At 37.8% G+C, this 26,196-nt stretch overlaps 1 protein-coding gene across 1 annotated transcript; it reads right to left on the bottom strand.

Moving 5' to 3' along the window:
• Positions 1-6,081: 6,081 nt before the first annotated feature.
• LOC113293622 (jmjC domain-containing protein 4-like) lies at positions 6,082-9,548 on the bottom strand. The gene is made up of 8 exons (XM_026542201.1): positions 9,315-9,548; positions 8,359-8,529; positions 8,021-8,180; positions 7,731-7,848; positions 7,421-7,490; positions 7,251-7,331; positions 6,802-6,858; positions 6,082-6,707 (listed from the first exon to the last, which is right to left on the bottom strand). Exons 1-8 carry the CDS (start codon positions 9,519-9,521, stop codon positions 6,150-6,152), a joined length of 1,422 nt encoding a protein of 473 aa, XP_026397986.1. The 5' UTR covers positions 9,522-9,548; the 3' UTR covers positions 6,082-6,149.
• Between the last annotated feature and the right edge of the window lie 16,648 nt (positions 9,549-26,196).

Genomic DNA, 26,196 nt, shown 5'->3' with positions numbered 1-26,196 from the left:
ACACACAGGAGGTGTGGGGATTAGGTTTCCCAGTTGCTAGAGTTCTCCTTTATATAGTTTTCAAATCAGGGTTTGGAATCCAAGTTACCTTGGTAACAAAGCATTCAATATTCACCGTTAGATGAAAAACCTGATTCAACCAAGCTAATATCTTTCAAACGTTAGATCGAACTTATCTTGTTACACACAAATGAAATGTACCCTCATTTAGGTTTATGTAACCGTACCCAAACGTGTACACCATGTTGGCTCAACAATAGTTAACCGAAGTTAGCCATATGATTACTCTCATATCAACCTTATTCATCTTAATCATAACTAGTTCAAATGACTCAAATGAAACTAGTTAAAGAGCCGTTCAATTGTTATATTCTCATAGAAGTATACAAGAACACAATTGAAGCAAAATCGGTTTGATTTACTTGAATCAATACATGAACATTATAGCCACAGTTTGCAAAGATTGCATTCCTTATTTTATAAATGTTTAAGTTAATGTACACAACCGATTTTAGAAAGTAACCAACTCAAGTATGCAAACGGGTACGCATACTTAAGTAGCCGGACCGAGTTTGGTTACGCCAGTACGCGTGCAGGTGCGCATACCAATTTACATTCCAAACTCCAGTAGAAATTCACGGATGTGAGACTTCCGCCAGTATGTGTACGGGTGCGCATACTTGCCCAGACATCCAACAACCGCCAATATGCGTAAGGGTACGTATACTTCAGGTTCCCGGTTTTGGACTTACACAAAAATGTGAGAACACACTACGTTTATATCCGAACATGGTTACATGATTCTAAGCTCTTTATTTCAATCATTGAAACTTTCTTAGAGGATGACAATAGTCATTTTCACACACTATTAGCATCAAAACAATTTTCAAGATATTGAAATAATCATTACGAAATATTCCAAGACTACACCAAATGATTATATCACACAAACCATGTAAGAAGTTACTCGGCAATTTTCACATGATATGAGATGAACTTGGTCGAAGCGAAATCTTGCCAACACATATTTCGAGAAATATATAAGCGAGATAAACTCATCTCGAAATCTCAAATGTGTATATAGAAAACTATATCGAAATACGACTTATGTCTCAATATAGGAGATAGAGTAGAAATAGACTTTCCAAGTGATAGATGAGTTTCAGTCTCCACATACCTTTTGTCGATGAAGTTCCACATGCTCCCCTTAGTAGTTCTTCGTCTTCAAATGATGAACACCGTGAAATCTAAGCTCAACTATACAATCTATGTCCTAGTCTGAGACGTCTATAAATAGGCTAGAAATCAAGACTTATAGTTTTGATCACTAACATTGACAAACATGTTTGAGATAGCAACACATGCGAGTTCGATCGAGCAGTGATCTAACACACAGAATCGCATTCCTCCCACTTCTACCACTAGAAAGAATAAAATGAAAGTTACCAAAGTTAATAGACGAAGACAATCTATCAGAATTTACCTCATTCAACATAGTCTCTGTCAGAAAAGCAATATTAGGGCTGCAAGCCCTGAGAAACGCCTTGAGATTACGGAGTATCGAGATATTTCTCAATCCTGGAAAGTTCCATGAGAACACTAAAATTAATTTTGTGGTTGATTTTGGGCATCCACCAGACCCATTTGAGGGAAAAGTGTTGAGATTAATTTCTTATTTGGGCGATCAATATCCATAGGACAAGCTGCTATTTTAGATCCACTATTGATTTCTTAGTGACTCTGATTCTTAATTTGATTGATTGATCTTCTAGATAATTTCAATATCCATATGACAAGTTGCTTCCAACCTTTCTTATTTTTTTTTTGATATTGTTTCAATCGAGGATGTCTATGAAGATGAAATTTCCTCCTCTAGGCCTGTATTTGATTTTGACTATGCTAATTTCAATTTTAACTCATGTCTTAATGATAGACTTGGACTTTAATAGATGATGAATTTTTTTCATGAATGCACAAAATAACCACAATAAAAACACATCCTAGGAAATTTCTCATATCGAAAGAAGATTGTTATCTTCTTTTTTTCGATTTAAAAGTAACAATCATCTCCTTAGGAAGAGGTTTTGTTATGTGCAGCTGAGAGCCCTAGCATATTTCCTCCATTTAGCTGCTTCTTGAGAATCAATAGGATATGGTCTCCCTACATTCTTAAGAATATTGAATACTTTGGTGGGATTCATTAAGCTCATAGATAATCCATAAACATGAATCCAAAAGTAGAAAAACCTGAATTCGTACTCCTCTCTCAGCAGTTCATCTTGATTCCTTTCTATAAGCATAAGATCATCTTTTACAGACCAAAGGGATCCTTGAAGAGCATTTTCCTAATCACACTAATATTAAAATCTAGCATTATAATGACCGCTATCCAGATCTGTGATATTCATAGAACCAGGAGGTATACATGCTTTTACTGAAACTTCATTAAGGATATTTAGGTTATGTTCTTTACCCAGTTGAATTTGAACTTAATATATTTATTAGTTTCATGTATTAATTCCAGAGTATCATCAGTATCTTCATATACGTGAGTTTGGGGTTCTTCTAACAGACTATTTATACTGCCAATAATCTCTTCAAACTCAGATGAATTGTTTGATGTTGAAGCCATAAAAAAAAATCGACCAAACAAAAGTGACATAAAGAGGAGAAGATAAACAAAGAAGAGAACGAGAAGGAAGAGGAGAGTACAGAGAGAACAAAGAGTATGATAAAGGAATAAAACTTAAGAAGTCACCAACCAGTGACAAACAACACTCCCAGCTGTGAGAGTAAAAACCATCTAAAGAGATGAAAAGAGAACCTTGACTAAGTCAAGAGAGCAACTACCAGAATTAACATTAGAGAGTATTTTTTAGAATTTCTTTTTTGAGAGAGGATCCATTGACATGGCCTATTTTTACATAATCTAACAGGCTCTTAAAAACCGTTTGATCTCGATAGATAAACGAATTAGATTTTTTTGATTGATCAAATTCCATATGGGTGTTTTGGAACGACCTGCAACCCATGAGAGTTTCGCTTAAGCCCCTTCTTTTTTTTTCAAAGTTTTCTAGGTCTTCAAAGTCTGATCCTCAAATCTTACCGCTGATTAATTAGTTAGTGATAATAGTAGATGACTTCTTGAACCATTAAGTGATGCAAAATATGGTGCATTCAAAAACCTATATAAGGAAAAGCAAGATGATCAAAAAAAACTGGAGTTTAAGATCATATTGTAATGGCTAGAGAAAAAAATCGTCCGAACAATCATCAAATCACTATTTTGATAAATATCATTTCCATCTTCATAGGATTCCTCTCTCTGATCGCCCGCTACCGAGATACATATATTGTTCAAACTTTCGTTTTATTTATTTATTTATTTATTTTTATTTTTTTGTTTCTTTGCATATTGAATCGGTTTAACCAAAGGCTTACAACAACCACGATATTTCTGAATAGATTTTTGGCAATTATATGATTATATTAGGTACCACAAGAGAAAGAAACCTAACAAAAATTCAGGAAAATGAATTAAGAATGATGAGATTCCAAGTATTAATACAAATCAGGATTCATTCAATCCCTAAGAGCATTAATCGAATAATCAATTCAAACTCAGACCCCTTACAAAAATTTATCTGTGATTAACCATAGAAAGAATTTGTGTTTGTGGTTAAGGAAATCACATTGTAAAACCATTTTATTCATCAGCTCTTCGATTTTTGAGGGTTGGGGATTATGGAGAATCGAGCGGGAGAGAAGGAACGGTAAAAGGTAAGGGTCAGTCTAAACTCTAAAGTCGGATGGGATTGATTCAGATAGAGAACATCTAAAATTTACATATTAAGATCCAACGGTTTTAACAGCCTGTTAGATCATGTAAAACTACGCCCTGTGAATGGATCCTCCTTTTTTTTAGGGAGAATCCATTGGCAGGGTCTATTTTTACATGATCTAACATGCTCTTAAAAATCGTTGGATCTCGATAGATAAACAACTTAGATTTTTTCGTTTGATCAATTCCATATGGGTTTTTTGGAACGACCTACAACCCATGAGAGTTTCGCTTAAGCCTTCTCTTCGTTTTTTCACGGTTTTGTAGATCTTCAAAGTCTGATCCTCAAATCTCACTGTTGATTCATTAGTTAGTGATAATAGTAGATGAATTATTGAACCATTAAGTGATGCAGAATACGGTGCATTCAAAAACCTATATAAATAAAACAAGATAATCCAAAAAAAAAAATCGGAGTTAAAGATCATATTTTAATGGCTAGAAAAAAAATGGTCTGAACAATCATCAGATCATTATTTTGATAAATATCATTTCAATCTTCATAAGATTCCTCTCTCTGATCACCAACTAACAAGATACATATATTTTTCAAACCTTTTTTTTTTCCTTTGCATATTGAATCGATTTAACCAAAGGCTTGCAACAACCACAATGTTTCTGAATATATTTTTGGCCATTAAAATATGATCAATTAGGAAGAGAAAGAAGCCTTATAACAATCCAGGATAATCAATTAGGAATGATGAGATTCCAAGTTTTAATACAAATCAGGATTTATTCAATCCCTAAGAGCATTAATCGGATAATCAATTCAAACTCAGAACCCTTATAACAATTTATCTATGATTAATCATAGAAAGAATTTGGGTTTGTGGTTAAGGAAACGGTCACATTGTAAAACCACTTTATTCCTCAGCTCTTCGGAGAATCAAGGGGATGAGATTGATTCAGATAGAGAACATCTAACCGTTTACATATTAAGATCGAACGGTTTTAAGAGCCTGTTAGATCATGTAAAACTATGCCTTGTCAATGAATCCTCCCTCTTCTTTTTTTTTCCATAAATTCTTTAGTCCACGGTTACTTGCAATTGACTAACATTACCAAGATCTCGATTTTACTTGAAATACGGTCAGTCTAAACTCCAAATTCGGATGGGATTGATTCAGATAGAGAATATCTAGACGTTTACATATTAAGATCCAACGGTTTTAAGAGCCTGTTAGATCATGTAAAATTAGGCCCTGTCAATGGATCCTCGCTCTTTTTTTTCCAACGGTTTTAAGAGCCTGTTTGAAAAAGTAGGGGAAAGGTAGGAAGTTAAGACAAACAGTTAGGTAATAAAACTGTTTTGGGAAAAGAAAATCCACTTTATAAAACGTGTCAAAATATTCAAGATGGGCCCGACCACATCGTAACCGCACAGATTTTGAATGTTTACTGCAAGCGCAACCACACTGCTTTTAAAGTTATTTCATTGGACTTAATTAAATCTTCAATTCAATAGCTCAGTTTTAATCGGGGACCAATAGTGACACCATCAAGTTGATGTTGTGGATAAGGCAAAGGAAAGATCTCTAGATAAGTTTGAAATCCAGGAAATATCTTTTTGGGGACCATGGTTTTTTTTTTTTTTTTTGACCATGATTTCAATTTTAGTAAGACATTTAGAAGTAAACGGAAATCACCCCTTATCCAATATTAATACTAATACCTAAATTATCCTTCTTTTTCTTTTTTTTTTCCTTTTTTTAATTAATTTTTAACATATTTTTAAAAAAACTTTTTTTACCCTTCATATTATTTTCATTTTATTATTTATTTAAACTTTTTTTTCTAAATCTTTTTAAAAAAGATTGTTTATATTTTTTCTAAATTTTTAAATATTTTCTTTAATTAGGTCTGGTATAAGAAAAAAAATTTATAAAGTTAGAAAAAAAAGATAAAAAAAAAAACTCAAAAAATTATAAATAAATATTTATTCAACGGGTTAGTCATTTTGGAACTTTAGGACACCCCTTAAAATCATGGTCCTCCCAAAAAAAACCATGGTCCCCATAAAAAATGGTTCATTTTAAGGGAGTTCAAATCCTACCCATTTTAGGTGGGCTTGAACCTCGCCTTTGAAAGTCCACCTGAAGGACTTAGAGAGGCAGCGCCCAAAAACGCCCACAATGCATGGCTCTTTTTAGAGCAGATGAAAGTAGGATATGCAGTAGCAGCAACAGTACCATTACAAAAGGACAGCAATGGATGAAGCTTTCGACTATGTGGCAATGAGGAATAGTCACTCAGGGAAAATAGATATAGAAAGTATAAATGTGACAACATGGTTTTAAATCAATAATTAAAGTTTAACTTCACCAAAAATTGCACTAAGATCAGTAGCAACATGGTTTATAAGTTTGACAAGATCATTCGGAGAGTAGACCTTACCACAAGAATCATCAATGGAGTGTAAGAAATCTCCGCAATCAACTTCCGTAGTATCAAAATTGTGTTTCCATTGCTCATCTCTCAATCTTCTGCATGTCACACCCATTGCTATGCACAGCTTCATGAAATCTGGTTTCTTCAATACTTCTTTCACATCTAAACAGAAACCCAATTTTTGAAGGAAATTTTCCATGTCTGAGACCACTTGCTTAATGGATGCAAGGTTAGACATTGTGTGCTGAGCCATAAATGGATCATGGACCTTAATTTTATGGTCTTTCACTAAGGAGCATAGTTGAAACAAATTGGCTAAGGAGAATCGAATGATGAAGATGAAGAAGTCAGGAAAATTCATCCCTGTATTGATAGCAAGGTTGCGCTGACAGAGACCTTCGAAATCATCACATATGTCTCTGATGTCTTCTATATACCCTTTTGCCTCGTTGTAGTCTTTAAGAAGTAATTTCCACTGCATGGTGAAATAAATACTTAGTGTTGCCAAAATATCAACATAGTTCAATTCTCAAGTCATGTAACAAGAGGGACTGCATAGATATACTTACTACCCAGGATAGGTTATGTGCATTGAACCAGTTGTGGTTTATGGATATTGTATCTTCCTGTAATAAAAAGAAGTTTCCGTTGTAAGCACAAGATTGCAATCGACCAAAAAGATTCACGGCAGGTATAACAGATAGTTTCAACTACTGTATCACATTTTTCAAGTTCCCATAGATCATACCATCTATAGAACAAATCAAGCTAACACTAGGCCTGATTTTTCCACCAGGTGGAGTTGATGGAAAAAGATTCACGACGGGTATAACAGATAGTTTTAACTACTGTATCACATTTTTAAGTTCCCATAGATCATACCATCTATAGAACAAATCAAGCTAACACTAGACCTGATTTTTCCACCAGGTGGAGTTGATGGAAAACTTATCAACACCCAAATTAACTCTGGCACTATATTAGAATTTCATGGAATAATTAAGGTTAAGAAATGTACCATATTCTGTACTTGATGATACCAACCACTGGGTACAAAGATAACTTCATTTTGCTCTTGAATACACTCTAACCAGATAGCCTGCAAATTTACATATTTTTAAGGAAGTTTCTAGCTTAGAGATGAATTTGAAGACAGAAACAACTAAAAGCTACAAAACAGTGAATTACCTTATTGCAGCCTGGAAACTTCGTTTCAGAAACATCTTCAAATATGTCATAGACAGAACTTTTCATGTGCCTGTGTGAAATATAAATAGGTTCCACATCAAATGTTGCCTAGCAAGGATTGATCCCATACTGATGATGAACTCTTTTCTTTTTGGAAAATTTCAAGTAAACTTATACGTGCTATTGTGACAGTAACTCCACAAAAAGGACCTATGGGTTAAATAACTTAAATTGCATAAATATTAGATGTAAACAATATTTCAAAATAATTTTTATATTCCCAAGATGCTGCTGAAGAATATGCCTGTACCTGTCAAACACAAGCTGACTCTGGGAAGGAGATAGAAGAAGCCATTTTTTCCTCCCACAGACGTTTGCCGACCAGCTATGCGACCTAAAAACATCAGCATGGAGAGGAGTCCAAGTACCTACAGGGTAGTCTACGTTAACTATTAGATGCAGAGGTCGTGAGACTCATGAGCATTGAGTCATCCAAACAAAAGGGAAAGTTATATCCCTGTATGGAGAGTAAAGTAGATCAAATCATCTTAGCAGAGTCATATGTGTGTACCAACTGGTAGATCACACCGTTTTACTGACCTTTGGATCCCATGTAAACAAAACGATAGTCCGAGCAATTAACTTCATTTTTATCTTGAGAGGTCTCATCCATATGCATATTATAGCTGTCAAGATACAAATTGAGCCAATCATCAAGAAAAAATAATGGAGTTGTGTATGCTATGTAATCGGGGTACTCCTGGCAATAAACCAAAAACAATAAGAAAACAAATGTATATTGAAAAATAGTTTCTGTAATACAATATGTTTTGCAGGACTAAAATCGTTTTCTTTGTATACTTAAGAAGAGTAAAAGTTTTGGCCCATACATCGTAATTTCTACGAATTATATGTAAAATCTCACATATTTTACATACTCTTACAAAATGCCAGTCCTTCAAATATAATAGTGACTCATTGCTGTCTTCACAACTAGAAGCACTGCTACACTCTTTAGAAGAAAAATCAACCCAGTTCCCTATGAAATCTGAGACAGACATTTCGACTCTTTTCTGATCAGTAAACTCTCTCCTCCCACAATCTGCAACCTACAAGTGATAAAATATCACAAAATCAATAAACCAAATGCACTACTGAAAGCTAACATTGTCAAAACTTACAGTTATCCCACTGTGGTTGCCAAAATGTATTAAGTAGCAAAGCTCATTTAACAACATCTTACATAGCTAGAAAGAAGAACTGTCAGGTAAGGTTTTGGGCAGATCTTAGATATTTGAATTAACATTTTCTTAAAGATGATTTCCCCCTTCCTAATACAGATTTGCTTGGACTGGCACTTCAGGTCATGCCATTTTTTCCTTATAGATACGTGTAGTCAATATAACCAAATTAAGATGTACGAGCAACATGCCCATCAAACTGCTTCCTGATTGGAGTTTGAAAAACAGTTTTACAAGCCAACTATAGCCACTTATAGATGCAAAAATAGCACGGATGCAATAGCATCTATCGTGCAAATCAATTTCATGAAGGCGAAAATCGTCTTTTGGACACTATATACTTAAATCTTCATATTAACATATCTTTCCATTCTTCTTAACAAATACAATGTTGGCTAACCAAGTAGGATGTTGTGCTGTGAGATGGAAAAGGCCCTTCAAAGGTTTCTTGTCTTTGCATAGTCGCCTTTGGGAAAATGCTAAAACCCTACTAACCTTTTCCATACCCACCAACAAAAGGTATTATGAAACACTGAAACTCCCCAAATCAACAAAAACCCATTGAAAGAAATTGCATACAAAAGCCAAACAACACTAACAAACAGTTACGAATTAAACACAGAAGGAAACTAGGGGTAATAAATGGAAAATACCTGAACTTTTGATTTCCCAAAATTTAAAGAGAAGAAGCTGAGGTTAGGCAATCCATCTTTGGTAACCCAATCATTACAAGCTCTCCAATCGTCCATTAATCCAGTGATAACAACAGGTTGATTCTTCTCCAGATAGTTTTTCACAAATTCTTCATACAATTCGTTTCCGTTAATTCTCTCTATTTCTCCTCCTATTTTTACACCCATTCAGAATTGTCTAAATAGCTTCGTATGTGACAAGGAGCATACTCCCTCCGTTTCGCTTTTTTTATATCAATGTTCTAAGGAAAGGTGTTGTCTATTATGATGGACAAAGGACGGTCAAGATCTTCTCTTGATTGTACGGTGGAGATTATGTAACGACCCACTCTAATCTAACCATAAGCTAAAGGCCATATAGCATCCAATGGCTCAACGCCGAAAAATCATGGTCTCTTGGGTTTTGTTTGAAGGTTTAGGACAGTCTACGCCGAGGAGATACAAAGTTTGGGTTAAGTGTGGAACGAAGTCAGTTGAACAATGGAATCAATTTAAGATTGATTATGTTTGTTTTTTGATTAATGTCTCGAGTGTACAAGGGATATTTTGGAAAGATTAGTATGAATCAGGAGAGGATTTGAGGGTAACTTTGACGCCGAGAAAACAGTGGTGAAGAAGATGATGCTGTTGTGAATGTCATAATGTTAAGAAGTGTTATGTGTTTCAGAAGGATTAGAAGACATGGGTCATTATCGGATTCAATTTTGCAGAAATAATTGAGATTATATGAAGAGCATCAGAACCTAGAAAAATGGAAACTATTAGACTGACCTTACATTTCCGAAAATATTCTTTTGCTGCTCTTTAAACCTTCACAACACCATATCATGCATAGCAGGCTTTACAACACCTTTAGGTTACCCTATCATCAGTCAAGAGCTGCAACACTATCAGTTACATCTCGCGTTTAGCTGCTTGAATATCTTCTCAAACTCAACAGCAGTAAAGGTAAGCTTCAAACTCCGCATGGACCTTACGAAGTTAAGAGATACTTATCAACTTTTGGAATTTAGGCTCTAATTAATTTGGGTAATTTAAAGTTTATTGCTAAAGTTTATTGCCAAAGTATAAGGTAATGTAAAAGAAAAACATCATAAGATATTTAGTTAATACATTGATCCATGTAAAAGAGAAACATCATAAGATATTTAGTTATACATTGATCCATTTTAGATCGATATTTGAATTGTGGGTTTTATTAATTCAATGAGTTTGATCGTGAGCTTTTCTTCGTTGGATATGTGCAGTACCATTTGCGCCAAGTTGGAGTTTTAATTTTCCCATTCAAAATTAAAGCTAACCCTCCAACTTAGCTTCAGGTCATCTTTGAGTTGTGTTTTTGTTTTTGTGAATCTAAAAAACTTAGTGACTATTTCAGAATATTTCTAAATGTACATGCGTATGGAAGTAGAACTTATTATCCTTCAAGCAACAAACATCATTTTTGTATTCTCAGATTCATATATATATATATATATATATAAACTTCTCCAATAATACTTGGATATTCAGGGAGATACTGCCACCATCCAAGTTGTGATTTCGTATATCAATGTAGTTCTTTTGTATTTAATATGTTCAGTATATGTGAATTATCTATAGAGATATTAGATATGTCTTTTGCTATATATATATATGACACTGACTAAGAAAATTTGGTTAACATAGTAATCATCTGGACTCCCTATTTAAGATAGGCATTAGGATTGTAAAGAACTTCTTATGCACATGAAATAATATAAGAATCTTCTTCCCGCAACCGCTGACAATAATATCAAAGCCTTGATATATGTGTGCACATAGTGCTCCCACTACGGATTTTATTGATATACATGAACAAAGGAACTCAGATGTATCGTTTCTTTACATTATGTACGTTTGGTATTATTATAGCGTCTGCCAGACATTGCATTTGGATTTTGGTTCCTGCTACCGAGTCTTTGTATTTACTTCAGTTGTAACCTCATAATGTTGTTTGGTTCCTAGGTGTGATTTTTCTGTTCGAGTTAGTGAATGTCGGCTATGCCAAATTTGGTACTTCCAAATACATACTGCATAGACACTGCAAAATATGAACGGTTCATGAATTTCGTTTTGTTTCATCCAAGATTCTTGGTTGGAAATATAACGAGTGGAACACCATTTTCTTGCAAATATATATATCAGCCTAAACATGTTAAAACGATGGGCAGAACATACACCCTGTAATTAATACTACACGGGGAATTGCTTTTTCTACTAAGTTGATATTTTATGCTTCTTTTAGCAAAACAAGAGTACAAGACTGTTATGTAACAATTTTCTGTCCACAATAATTTTTTTAAAATGGTGACATCAGTCGAGTACTTCTTATGGTTTGACAACATGTATACACGTCTGTCTTTGTTTCCCTCTATTTCTTTAGCATTACTGAAATTATGATTTTCTTGGTGTCTTTGTCGATGGAGGACATGACAGAGATTATCTCTTGAGTGGTGTAAAAGTAAAAAAATTAGCCCCTTACTATGCTCATATGGATTTCCTCAAACCGAATGGAAGTCATTCTTCAGACTTTAGTTCTCATTTAATTGATTTATCCAGAATGGTGCATGAAGCAACAATCCCAGATATTCTGTAAATTTTAACCTACTGCAATTATTCACTAATGCATTGACCTGCCTAGTATTTTCCTATGCAATGTTCCCAGCCGAACTCTCAATATTGGCATGACATGACGATTAATGTTCACTCGCAGCGGAGTAGCATGAATCTCCTGAAGTGTCAGTATTGAGACCGCATGAAAACACTCACGTAGGCTACACCATTCTCTGATAAAGAGATCGGTGTGTTGATGCACTTTTTAATTAAAAGTTAGTATGATCGACACGTTTAAATTCCTTAAGTAAATCTAGACTGTCCATGTCAGTCTTAAAAAACAATCACAGCGACGACGCGATTTGGCCACGCATTTCAACAAGCCTAGCCTACTCCCAGCAGAACTAGGCGATCATCACGATGACCATCGGCGGACCCACTAACATCCTAGCCGGTCAGAATCCATTTAGTTCACTCGCAACACCCTCAAACGTTAGCCAGAACATAGGTGATCTCGTTGTTGAAAAAGAGCTCAAACGAGCCAAGACCGACCATAACGGTCTCAAATTCATCACATCCGTCCAACTTAGCTAGCTTAGTTGGACGGTCTAGATCTTCCCTCGAATGATCAAAAGGGTACTGGCGTGTTCACCGACGACCCAACTACATCCTTGGTCAATCGACTTGCCCACGGCAAACCAGGAACGCATTGAATCGCTTGCCCAAAGTAGGGTGAACGCGCTGCTTTGGAAACCCTAAGTTGCGTTACGGCAACACGCTACTGTCGCAAATCGACCGTAACCATCCATCTTCGCCGACCAAATCGAGTGGCTTAGATTCAATTTTTTGATGGTGGATTTTCGACAAAGGCTAAAATCGTAAAACCATAATTGTACATATTTCTGATCCAGCAATCAGATGAGTATTGAGACTCATGTCTCTCATTGAAGCATGAAAACTCATGCTGCAAGAGTCTCTGACTGAGTTTATTGTCTCTCAGAGCATACGTGAATATGCAGCCTCTCAACTGAGGCAACGACATATCTCATGAATACTGAGCAATTTCAGTAATTACTTCTATATCGAATCGAACGATTGGACGGCTCCTAGACAGCTTGCCTGCTAGTATAGAGCAATAACATCTTCAGGATGTAACAATGTTTTCCCTGACTATATGAAAGAAATATGACGCTTCAACAAGCTCATATCGCTCAATTATTGAATAATTAATGCTCCTAGATGACGTGCTAGTATAGAGCCATCAATTAATTATTTATAAATTATTTGATTCACTGATTGAATCCCTAGAAAATACTCTACGTTCTTGATAATATTTCATTACTTCAATTCATGGTTCTTCCCAGCAGAATTCCATGGGTTAGTGATAAATATTCAACGTTCGGGCATCTGAGACGCTATCGAGTAAGCCTCGACCAAAATGGTGCAAGTGTACTCAGCAATAATACATTAACGAGCACCTGAATGCACGAACGAACATTCAAAAATACGAAGGAACGATGAACCTATGCAAAATAGGAAGAAACATAATAATAATAAAAAAATATTAGCTAAGGCGCTAGGGGACTGCGCTTACCGGCCGGCCAGTCATGCCGTGGCCAGTCCCACGCCCGATTCTTTATTTTATCATGTATTATTATTTTTCCTTGATCTCATGAAAATTTCTTCATTTGAACAAAACTCCTTCGTTTTAAGGAAACTCCTCAGTTTCATGGTATTTTCTTTGAATCAAGGAAATAATATAAAATTAGGAAAAGTGTCAAGGGACCGGGTTCACTAGCCGGACGATCATGCCCTAGTTGTGGTCGGACCCACACCTTGTGTTCCTTATTATTTTATTATTATTATTTCCTTCATCCCATGAAATTCCTCAATTTCATGATATTTCCTTCACACCAAGGAAAGGATATAAAATTAGGGAAGGTTCACGGGACCGGGCCACTAGCCGTTCGGCCATGCCCTAGCCATGACCGGTCCCACACGCCTCTTATTTTATTATTATTATTGTTTCCTTCACTTTAAGGAAACTCCTTTGCTTCAACAAACTCCTTGATTTCATGATATTTCCTTCAAATCATGAAAATAATATAAAATTAGCAAAAGTGCCATGGGACTGGGCTTATTGGCCGGCCGACCATGCCTTAGCCATAGTCGGTCCCACACTTTGTGATTTCTTATTTTATTATTATTATTTCCTTCATCTTATGAAGTTCCTCAGTTTGATCAAAAACCTTGATTTCTTCATATTTTCTCAAATAATTGCTCAAACGCGCATCAGAAAATATCAAAATTCTCAGGACTGAGACACGAACACTATGGTGACATGGGCATATTACCTTGACCGACCAAGGTTGGCCTTTCGGCTTGTAAGAAGCCGGTCCCACACATTTTCACCATTTTGACCTAACTTGTCACATTAGGTTTTGAAACTCTTCCAAACAACTTGGAATTTCATAAAACGATCGCCAGTCGATCCCACGACCAACCAGAGCCAGTTCCATGACCCCTTGGTCGGTCCATCATTTCTTCATTATTAGCTTTTGTTACCTAACGCTCACTCAGACGAGCATTATTTTAATGAATGATTAAACCAGCATTTAATCATGCTTTCACCAACTGGTCTTCAAGAGACTTTGGTATTTGATCACTCGAGCGTCTGGGTGCTACATGGTTGACCCATCATCCCATGTAGTCGGTACCTCCTTCACTCCATGGTTGATTTTTAATAAATCATTAATTGATCAGCAATTGATCGAAATTAGGGTTTCGATTCCAAGGTTCATAATTCCAGATGCAAAAACTAATAATTTTATGTTGATCCCGTAATCAACATTTTAATTATCATACTTGGTTCTGCCAGTATTTTAAATTAATATTTTTATTTGGTTCTGCTACTAATAATTCATCAAACGAGCAACATTTGCGCAGATGAGCAATATTTGCTCAGACTAAGGAATATTGGTTTAACTATCAATATTCAACAATTCATCAATATTTGTTCACCTTAACTATCAACATTTATTCGACAATTATACCTCTGTCTCAACAGACACGTTCAATTCATGAGTCCCAGAACATTTGTTCGACTCAACAATACAAAGACTCATCGTCTCATCAAGTCAGCAACTGACTAACTAAAATCACGAGACATCAATCGTGTCACATGGGGGATATCAACTAGGGTTTTGGTCTGGCGGTCTACAGCACGTGTGTCCATACACGATGAGAATGTGAGCAAGTCGTGCAAACAGTTAGAGGAGTTATCAAAGTAGTGGGTGGACAATCAACCAAGTCTCCGCACGATGAACAACTGGTTTTAACACGATTTCCCACTTCCCCACTCTTTGACTCCAGCAACTGCCACACTTTATGGGATCAATGTGTCTACTACTTCTCGCAGTATAAATAAGTATCTGAATCCATGATTGAACAACAACGTTCTTCTAACAGAGAATTTTATACGAGCACTCACTCTCAAGAATTCGATAAATCAATTAGAACTTATTCGAACTCAACAGTTCGTCAAATTTGTAGAAACCTTAAACAAATTCACAATCCTTGATCACCATTGATCGCACACATTTCTCAGCTTCCCTCCTACAGATCGACCCATCCTCTCTTGTGCCGAATTGACTCTGGAACGGGCATTGTCTTGGTTTAGGCCGGAGTCCTACAGATTGATCTCTCGAATTCAAAGCACTCTCTTTTTGCAGTGTATCTGTATGAAGTTAGACAGTTCGCTCGGTTCAAGGAGTTTCCTCCGCACGGTCGTCTCCTCAATTCCTTAAAAACCATCAACTCGTTTTTCCCCATCTACAGATTGGCGACCACAGTGGGAGATCATTCTCTCGGTTGTAATCTCAACTTACACAAGATGGTCAGTCTTAGGTATAACTCAATTACTCAAAATCCCAGTCAGGATCTTTCAAATGGTGACGCTCCTCTGACTCATTCGAATGACTCTGGTAATATTCAATATCCCTACTTTACTACTTCTTTCCCATCTATCAATGCATTTGATGGGGAAATTCCGTCATTGGCTGAACTAGCACGAAAGCGGGAAATTTTGGAAAGAAACATAAATGATTGAAGGGAGCAATCGATAATTTATTCAACTGCATGGTGGATCTGACAAGAATCTTGGGCGCTCAAGTCGTGGAATGCTCGTCTCTTGACACCAATGACGCCAAACCTCAAGCTAACAGCTTCACTACTTATGAAAAGCCGGTGGACCAGGAAGTTACACACCTGATTGAAAATTTATGTGAACTCCTACACTTCTCCAGAGATCAACGTACGAACACATTCGTTGCACTCAACCAAATATCATCCGACGTGCAATTAACTCCGTCTTCTCTAGCAGTTGAAGGGACATCCATGATGTCTGAGCATTCGACCAACAATATCACCTTTGGAGAAGAAGACTGCATGGCAGATAAAGGACATAATCGAGCCTTGTATGTGACTGGTTTTATCAAAGATTATGAATTCAAGAGAGCTCTTGTTGATACATGTGCTTCAACAAATATTATTCCTATGAAGACTCTCAAGGCGGGCAAGATCTCACAGAATAAAATTGTCTGCCATCCCAGCCTGATGACCGGTTTTGAAGGAAGCCAGAGTCATACATATAAATATGCATATGTAGACCTGAAGGTAGGACCTATCCAATCAAAGGTCAAATTTCATGTGATTGAGCAAGAGCCTGATTATCACATGATACTCGGACGAACCTGGCTCCATGATAACAAGGTGGTTCCCTCGACGTACCATTAATGCATGGAAGCTCTACTCAACAACAAGATTGTTCGCATTGCTGCTTCATCGTCTCCTTATGATCCGGTCTATGATGCTGAATTCCTTGAATCCCAAAAAAGCATCCCTGAACCTCCAAGAAAGATCTACAGTACTTCACTTCCGGGTTGGAAGTCTATTGAAGAAGCTGCTGACAAACCATCATCATCCTCAGGTGCTAAACCGATCAAGTCACCTGCCACACCAGTCAAGCGTCGTAAGGATCAGGTCTTAACTCCGGAATCCAATTTCATAGTCAGTCATGATGCGGAGGGGAGGGTCATATACCATTGATGCAAAGATTAGCAATTAACAGGGGAGATCGATAAAGAGTCTCACCGCTCCGAAGAATCATGTCAGAGCGAACAATCACCTGACGAAGAGATTCAAGATCCTCCACGGAAATTGCAAGATGACACTGATTCCACTACTGATGAACTTGAAATAATCAACATCGGGACAGAGGATGATCCGAGTCCAATCTTAATAAGTGCCGCACTGTCACCATAAGAACGGATGAAACTGATAAGTCTGTTGAAAGAGTAACAAGATATCTTTGCTTGGACCTACGAAGAAATGCTTGGTCTGGATGAAAAATTATTCACTCATCATCTGCACATCACTCTCGGCTCCAAAACTGTCAAACAACCGCCCAGGCAGTTCAGACACGAAGTCGAGGAACAAATCAAAGTCGAGATTCAGAAACTACTGGCAGCAGGATTCATCAAACCCATTCAACATCCAACATGGCTGGAAAATGTTGTCCCAGTAAAGAAGAAGAATGGTCAAGTCAGATGTTGCGTCGATTTCAGGAATCTGAATAAATGTTGCCCGAAGGATGATTTTCCCTTACCCAACATTGATATGCTCGTCGATGCAACCAGCGGTCACGGTATGTTCTCATTCATGGATGGCTACAGTGGATACAACCAAATAAAGATGTAAGGACATGATGCTAACAAGACCATGTTCCGGACTCCCATCGGAAATTTCCACTACACGGTGATGCCTTTCGGCCTGAAGAATGCAGGAGCCACTTATCAACGAGCCATGACTGCGATATTCCACGACATGATGCACAAGCAAGTGGAAAACTATGTTGATGATGTGGTGGTAAAGTCGAAAACTCGAGCATCTCACCTGGAAGTTCTGAGACAAGTTTTTGAAAGATGCAGAGAATATAAGTTAAAGATGAAACCTTTGAAGTGTGCTTTTGGTGTTTCTTCCGGAACGTTTCTAGGATTCCTGGTCACTGCAGAAGGAATCAAGGTCGATCCAGACAAGACAAAAGCTATTACTATCATGCCTCCTCCACGCACTGTGAAAGAACTCCAGATTTTTATGGGCAAGGTAAATTATATTCGCCGTTTCATTCCTGGATTGTCTCAACTCATTGCTTCGTTCACTCCTCTTCTAAAGAAAGGAGCAAGTTTTACATGGACGACCGTCCAACAAGAAGCATTCCAGAAAATACAACAGATACTATTATCACCTGCTGTCATGAAATCTCCGGTGCAAGGACGGCTACTAATACTTTACACAGCTTCCAGTGACGTTGCTATCGGAGCGCTTCTCGCTCAAGAGGACGAAGAAAGCATCGAACGTCCGATCTATTACTTCAGCCGTACGATGAGAGACGCTCAACTCCGATACCCAAAAGCCGAAAGAGCGTGTCTAGCATTGGTTCATGCAATCCAAAAATTCAGATATTATTTGCTGTCCAACAGAGTTGTGCTCGTCTCCAAAGCTGACCCTGTAAATTTTTTGCTATCAAAACCAGCCCTGATAGGGAGACCAACGAAGTGGCTACTTCAGATGTCAGAGTTTGACATAGCCTGTGTACCACCCAAGGAAATCAAAGGCCAAGCAGTTGCAGACTTGCTCGCTGCTTTTCCAAGGGAAGATGTCAGAGATTTCAGTTGTCAAAGAAGAGACATGGCTCTTATACTTCGATGGATCCTCCAACCCTAGTAAAAACACTGGAGGAGCGGGTGTGATGCTAGTATATCCATCTGGTGAAGTCTTCTCACACTCGTTCAAGTTGGATTTCCACTGCACCAACAATTCAGCAGAATATGAAGTTTTCCTGCTAGGATTGTCTTTGACCAAGCAAGCAGGAGCAATACATCTTGAGATAAGGGAAGATTCAAAACTACTGTTCAACCAGATGAATGGAGTGTACTCTCTCAAAGAAATAACACTTGCCCTATTTAGAGCTGAAGCACAACGGCTAATGACTCATTTTGCTGATGCAACGATCGTCCATACTGGACGAACTAACAACAGGCATGCTGACTGTTTAGCAACTCTTGCCTCCAAGATGCAATTTGAGGGAGCGGAGAAAGCTATCATTGTACAGAGGAGTGCTGTGTCATCTACCTGGCTCACTCAAGTTGAAGACGTTCAAGCAAACGATTGTCGAGCGCCTATCATTCACGAATTGAGCAGTTCTCTTTCAGAAGGGAAAGTCAGCCTCAAAGAATTAAAGAATTACTTCTTACTTCATGGAACATTATACTATCGAAATCCTGATGGGTCTTTATCACGATGCCTCGGAGACGATGAAGAGAACGAGCAACTCAAACGCATACGTGAAGAGATCTGCAGACAGATATTAGTAGTAACGCTTTACAAAAGGCTTCAAAGGCTAGGATACTATTGTCTTTCCATGGAGGCTCAATCAAGAATTCTGCAAGGATATTGTCCCAATTGTCAGACACCTCCTCATCATTTAGAGGCTTTGACGGTCCATCACACTGGAGACTGGAGGGAACCATACATCAAGTACCTTCGGGACAATGACTTGTCGTTGGAAAAGAAAGAAACAATCAAACTCATTCAGAGAGCTAAAAGATTTGTGTTTCTTGATGGAGTCTTATACCGCAAAAGCTTTGGTGGAAACTTGCTGAGATGCTTAGCCGAGCATGAAATCCCAATAATTTTAAAAGAAATGCACGAGGGAGAGCATCAAGGAAAGGGGAAATTATTTCTCCATATTCATGAGAAATATTATTGGTCGACCATGGAAGACGATGCAGCTGCACATTCAGAAGTGTCATCAATGCCAAATCCATGGTAATCTCATTCACACTCCCTGTCTCCCATTAAATTCTGTGAATAGTCCATGGCCTTTATATAGCTGGGGACTGGATATCGTCGGAAAAATCAATCCAGCATCTTCGAAGCAGCATGAATACATTATCACAACAACTGAGTATTTTAACAAATGGGTTGAAGTTATTCCTCTTCGAAGCACCACCGGAGTCACGATTGTGGCCTTCGTTAAAGAATACATCATATGTAGATTCGGTGTTCCTAAACACATCATCACCGATAATGGAACTCCTTTTGCCAACAAGAATGTGAAAGAATTGCTCGAGGAATATGGTATCAAACAAGTTTTCTCTACACCATACTATCCCCAAGGAAATGGACAAGCAGAGAGCACCAATAAAACTTTGATCAGAATCCTCAGTCGAACAATTCATGATAATCCTCGAACGTGGCATGAACAATTGCCTATGGCTTTTTGGGCTTATCGAACTGCGCCAAGGAGCTCGATCGGAACTTCACCATATTCCCTCGTCTATGGAGCTGACTCCATACTCCCAGCAGAAATCAAAATTCCTTCAGCAAGAATTGCAACGTCCAGTGGAGTACAATGGGATGAGGCCACAGTATCCAAATCAAGAATTGCTGAACTGAACATGCTCGAGTCAAGGAGGTCTAAGGTGGAGAGATACGTACTGTAGAAGCCTACAAGCAAAGGATCTCTAGATCTTACAACATAGTGGTAAGACCTCGAACATTCCAAGTAGGAGATTTGGTGTTAAAAACGACGAAGCACATTCAACAAGATATGTCTGCTCCCAAGTTCTCTATGAAATAGGAAGGACTATATGTAACCATCAAGGCAGTATCCAGTGGATATTACAAGATCTTAGTTATTGATGGAGGGGTGAAAGGAAATATAATCAATGGTAAATGGCTCAAGGCCTATTACGCCTGATCAACATAAAACAATTACTTTTTCATCATTCAAGCATATTTCACAAATGTAATTTATATTCGTCCAAAAGAGCGTGCAAAATGCTCATTTTTTCATTAGACATTCATCAACTGAACAAAATTCCTTCACATAGTTAACTATTCTACCTTACCCAAAAGAAAATCTTAAAACCTACAGCCATCTCAAGTGCTCACTCAGAGCAAACCATCCAACAAAAAATAATTTTTTCTAAAGGCCATATCCAGCCTCTTTTGAAAGTTTTCAGTCTTCACCTTCAAGTCCTGGACAGCTTTCTCAACCCTTACCGACTCCAGAGAAAGTGCTCTCTCCTCTTCCATGATGGCAGTGGTAGCAGAAATCACATTAGCAGCAGTCGCCGCTTGATAGGTGTTATAAAACACCTTAATATTTATCTATTGTTTATGCTTTCTTTGCTACTTTTTGTGTGAATTATGTATCTTATGTTTACTTTTGAGTTTTATAGGTGTTTTGGAATCATTTGAGTAAAATGAAGTGGAACTCGTCTAAATCCAGGGCTTCTTCTCAATCATCTTGGAGATAACGAAAATACGGAGCCAACAACGAAAGAATGGGGTCAATCCGACGGCGTATGAGAAAGTTACGAGAAAAATCAGATTTTAAGCTTGTCAGTGCTGGAGAACTGACATACATTGAGAATGGAGCGGGAGATTGTATTATCAGGGGTGGCCCATATCCATCAGCCGGGCGCCTAGATACGGTCGTACCTACAACCTTATCAACTAAGTCGAGAAGAAGAAAATCATTTTCTTCCCCAATTTTAGCTTGTTGCTTCTGTAAGAGACTAGGTCGAGAAATTCCGAGAGATTCAGAGACGGAAGAGAGGTGATTCTGAAATGAAGAAGAACCAGGGATCGAGACGATGTTTAACTTTTGGCGAAGAAGAATCGAGGGAAGAATGGGTTTCTTTTGCTCTCAAGTTTGATTGAGAATTGCAGCCGTAAGTAGAAATTGGAGGAGCTACTGATGAAGAAGAAATTGAGCTGATGGGTTTGTGTTGGATCTGGTTTCGTAGCTGAACTGGTGGTGATTGAAGGTTGTTTCGCTGGTACTGCAATAGAGTCTGATATTGATGCAAGGAGGTCTGAGCCTGGCAATGGAGAAGATTGGAAGATGGGTTCGAATTAGGGTTCTGAAATTAGGGCTCTGAAGACTCAGTAATGCAATGAGATGTTGTTGGCTAGGTTTGGGTGTTGTTGTTGATGAAGAACAAGTTTCAGAGAATGGGTTTTGAGCAAAATTACAGAATGAGCTATGGAGATTACAGGGAAGATGAAGGTGGTACTATTGTTAAGATGGGTTCCGATCTGAAATTGAGAAATGAAGATCGAGCAGAAATTGAGATAGAGATGGAGTCACAGGAGTTGTTGCTGTCAAGACTGAGGCAGTGGTGAATTTAGTTGCAGGTGGAGCTACAGAGTTGTTGCAGGTAGGAAGCTACAGCAGCTGAGAAGTTAGATGAATGCTTAGGAGGGTTGGAGTTCAAGTTGGTGATTGGCAGTATGGTAGTTCTGTAACAACAGATACAGGGAATGAGCCGGTGTAATTGAATGGGTTCGAGTCTGAGAACATATGCAGTGGTGAGAAAGAAGAGTTATGGGTAGAGTGGAATTGGCAGAAGTGGTGGTGATGATTGTTGCCAAGAGGTGCAGGAATTGAGCCAAGAAGCAGCTGCAGTTGCAAGAAAGAACAAGGCGAATGGGTTTCGTAGTTTGAGTCTGGAGCTGAAAGTGCAGGCATGGAATTGGTGAAGAAGTGAGCTGAACAAGGAAGTTGGGTTTTGCATTGGGGATCTGGTTATGTTGCAGCTGAGTTGGTGATAATGTTGTGGATAAATGACTCAAGTACTGAGCTGTTAAGGGAGATGGAGCTGATTTAAAGAGTTGAGTAACTATTGGTGTTGCGAGCTGGTAAGAAGGATTGCAAGGGAAGTCGTGGTGATGTTGAGAAGAGTGCAAGAGGAAGCTGAAATGCAGGGAGTATGGCCTGTGTTTGGTAGAATGAATAAACGCTTGTGTGCACTGAAACTATGGCCTGAGCTGAAGAAATGGAGATGGTCCTGTAGCTGGCATAGAAGCTCAAGTCTTTGTGCTGAGATCGAAACTGAGATGGTATTACAGAATGAACCTAGATGTATGTTTAGGACAGGATTTGAGCTGAGATTTGCAGTGGACATTGTTGCTGCCAGTGGGTTTTGATAGAATTCAGGCAAAGATGCAGTTGAAGTTATGCTGGTGTGTTGGAGTTGTGGCTCTGGTTTGAAGCTGTGCAGGAGTTAGGTTATGATGCAGTATTGCAAGAGTTGCAGGAAGTGACAGTGCTTGAACCGGACTGCAGAAACTGTGCGTAAACGCAGCAAGAATGGCGAGCCGGTGAGCATAGGTCGGGAAGCCGTATTTCTGAGATTAGAGCATGAATTGCAAAGTCTCACTGAATCATGAAGGGAGAGCGTGTTGGATGCAAGAGTTGGCCGCGGGATATATGAGCTACGAGTCACGCTTTTGGGCACGTTTTCGCAATAACAAGGAATTGGCTTAAGTGGTTCTTTTGTGAATGTGTGGACTGCAGAGAAGCAGAGTTGAGCACCGGAAGTGTAGAATTGCCTGGTGATAGTTTCTGATCATTCAGGTGGCCAGAGACAGTTTCCTGATGCCGGATTTCGACGACAGTGACCGGATTCCGGTGATGACGTCAGCAACTCCGGCGACCAGTTTGGGACACAATTTTTCAGAGATGTATTTTACATAATGGGCTTCGTGGACCACGTGGAGATGGGTTTTGAGAAGACCTAAATTTAGAAAGAGTATCCTTTTGGAATGGGAGAAGCATATAAATAGAACACTCTTTCTCTAAACCTAGATATCTCCATTAGGCAGACTTTTACTTGCTTTTTAGGGTTTCACGTGATAGATTTTTCTAAACTCTTTGTGATGATTTCCAAAAATCCAAGTAGTTGATTTATTTTTATTGGCTAAAGATGTAGTTGGATTTTGCAACCAAGTTATGATTTTTATGAATTAGTTTTCTCTCAATATTATCGTTTGATTTCTACTGCGTATAATAATTGCATGATTGATGTATTGCAATATGATTGAATGTTTGTTTAGTTAAGTCTAGAATTAATTGAACTCACATCCATATCTATAGCTATTTTAGGGTTTATCATCGAGCGATAACCTTGAATACGAGTAGCATGATACGATTACGGTTTGTAGTGATACACTCTTGTAATCATATGCAGAAAGTGACCTTTGTCCGAATTGTCATGCACAATGTATGACAATTGCATTGATTAGCCTATTTCTGAAACTTAATGCTCCTAGGAATTGAATTTAATTAGCGCAAGGCGTTAGGTTATTCTTTAGGTAGAATTCACATGCGCAGCTCTAATGTGTGTGTTGATGAACATAGGAAATTAATGTAATATCTTGCTCTCTTGATACTCTAGGCTTTTGATGATAGCGAGATTAAATACGAATTCTATTCATACATTCAAAAACTTGTTTACAATTGAAGATGAAACCTTTATCCAATATTTTCACATCCTTGCTTTGCGTGATTTATTTCTTTGTTTTGCTTTTATTTTATTTTAGTTTATAAAAATCTGAAAAAACCCCTTGTTACTTATAAGATATCGAAACATATTGACCACCTAGTCCTCTCTGTGGGAACGATCATTTCTTGTCCTTGCTTCATTATATATTTTGAGTAGTAAGAAAGTGTAATTATTTTTGACGCCTACGACATCGATCAAATTTTGGCGCCGCTGCCGGGGAGGCAGCGGGTTGTTATTTGTTTTTGGTTTCTTATTTTTGTTTTTTGTTTTGTTTTAGTTTTTCTTATTCTTTGGTTCTTAACCGTGTTTTGAGAATCTTGTTTCAGGTACCAGTTTCTATGGACGAAGCATTTTGGAGCAATCAATACGGCTTTCAACCTCAACAACATGACAACTATCACCCTTATAGGGAGTACCATCAAAACCAATCCTCTGGTTATGATCAATACTCCACGTACCCTTTTAGTTATTCTCATACATTCCAACCTTCTTATAGTGGGTATGTAAGTGAGCAACCACAAAGAGGGGATGATATTTGTGCTCCTATTAATATTTCCTCTAGTTTGGTAGATGAAATGCAACAATTTATGGTCAGCATGGAGTCAGTTCATAGACAACCAAGCATGGAACCAGTTTCATCGACCGAATGTGCTCATAGTATGTTTGGCCCAATTTCTGATCGTAGTTATGATCATTCACCCATTCAAAGGGAATATAACTGGCCTAGCAATACTGAAGTAAGTAATTCTACTTTTGCCTTGTCGAATGAGCTTTACAAAAAAATGGAACACTATATTCATAATTTGGATGGATCATTCCAAGAGCTTCAAAAAGGTGTTTCCAACTTAAGAAAGGGAATTGATGAATACAAAGAGGAAATAGATGATTGTGATGAAAAGGTATAACCTTTGGGGTTTTCCGTTGATAATTGTGTAGTTAGCTCAACTCTTGATCTTAATAATGATCATTCACCTATTCAAAAGGATGAGTTTGAGATTAGCAACATTAAATTCAGCGAGAACCAATCTTATGTTAACAATGAAAGTGATGATGATTATGAAGATACATCGCTTGAACCAACTCATGGTGACATTCCCCAAAGGTGTACAACGAAATCTTTTTGGGATCAAGATGAAGACGAAGAGGAATATGATGACATTAGTGTAGCTTACTCAAGCCTTGATCTTTACAATGATCAAGAACCTATTCAAAAGGTAGAGCTTGAGGATGATGCAAGGAGTGTTCTAAAGAAATTCTTTATGGACAATATTGCATCCGCAAAAGAGTATGTGCCTTACAACAAAGAGGAGTGTGTTGAGAATGTTACCGGTATGACCAATATTGTGGAAGACCCAATTGATCTTGCAAAAGATTGTAATGATGATGTTAATGCCGAGACTTTAGTTAAGGTAGAAACGGATGAAGAATGGTTGCAAGGTTTGATAGAGGACCATGGTATACAAGAGGTGAATAGTTCACTTGAATTGTTCAAGGATGAAGAGGATTCCGTGTTACAAGAGATTGTGCGAGGTTTGTCTAACCCTTTGCATATTGATTCTTCTCCTTTGCCTCTTATTGGTTTGAATGTATGTGCTTCAGAAACATTGTTAAATAACTTTGTTTCTCGGTATCCACCATTAGAAACATTCTATTCTCATACTATGCAGGTTTTGGAACAAGAAACCGTGGAAGTACCCGACTTCTATATTCTTTATACACTTCCAAGTGTGGACAAGAATAATTGTGGGGGAAGCTTTTATCGGTTAATAGCTTCGTTTTTGTTTTATGTTACTAATATTTGTGCGAAGCTAGTGTTTGCAAAACAGGTTCTATGGGAGGATCCCCAACTTTTC

Source organism: Papaver somniferum, chromosome 7 (genome assembly GCF_003573695.1).
Source record: "Papaver somniferum cultivar HN1 chromosome 7, ASM357369v1, whole genome shotgun sequence".
In the NCBI taxonomy this organism is placed as follows: domain Eukaryota; kingdom Viridiplantae; phylum Streptophyta; class Magnoliopsida; order Ranunculales; family Papaveraceae; genus Papaver; species Papaver somniferum.
Note: the sequence above shows the minus strand (reverse complement) of the source record. Positions and strands in the feature narration are given on the sequence as shown.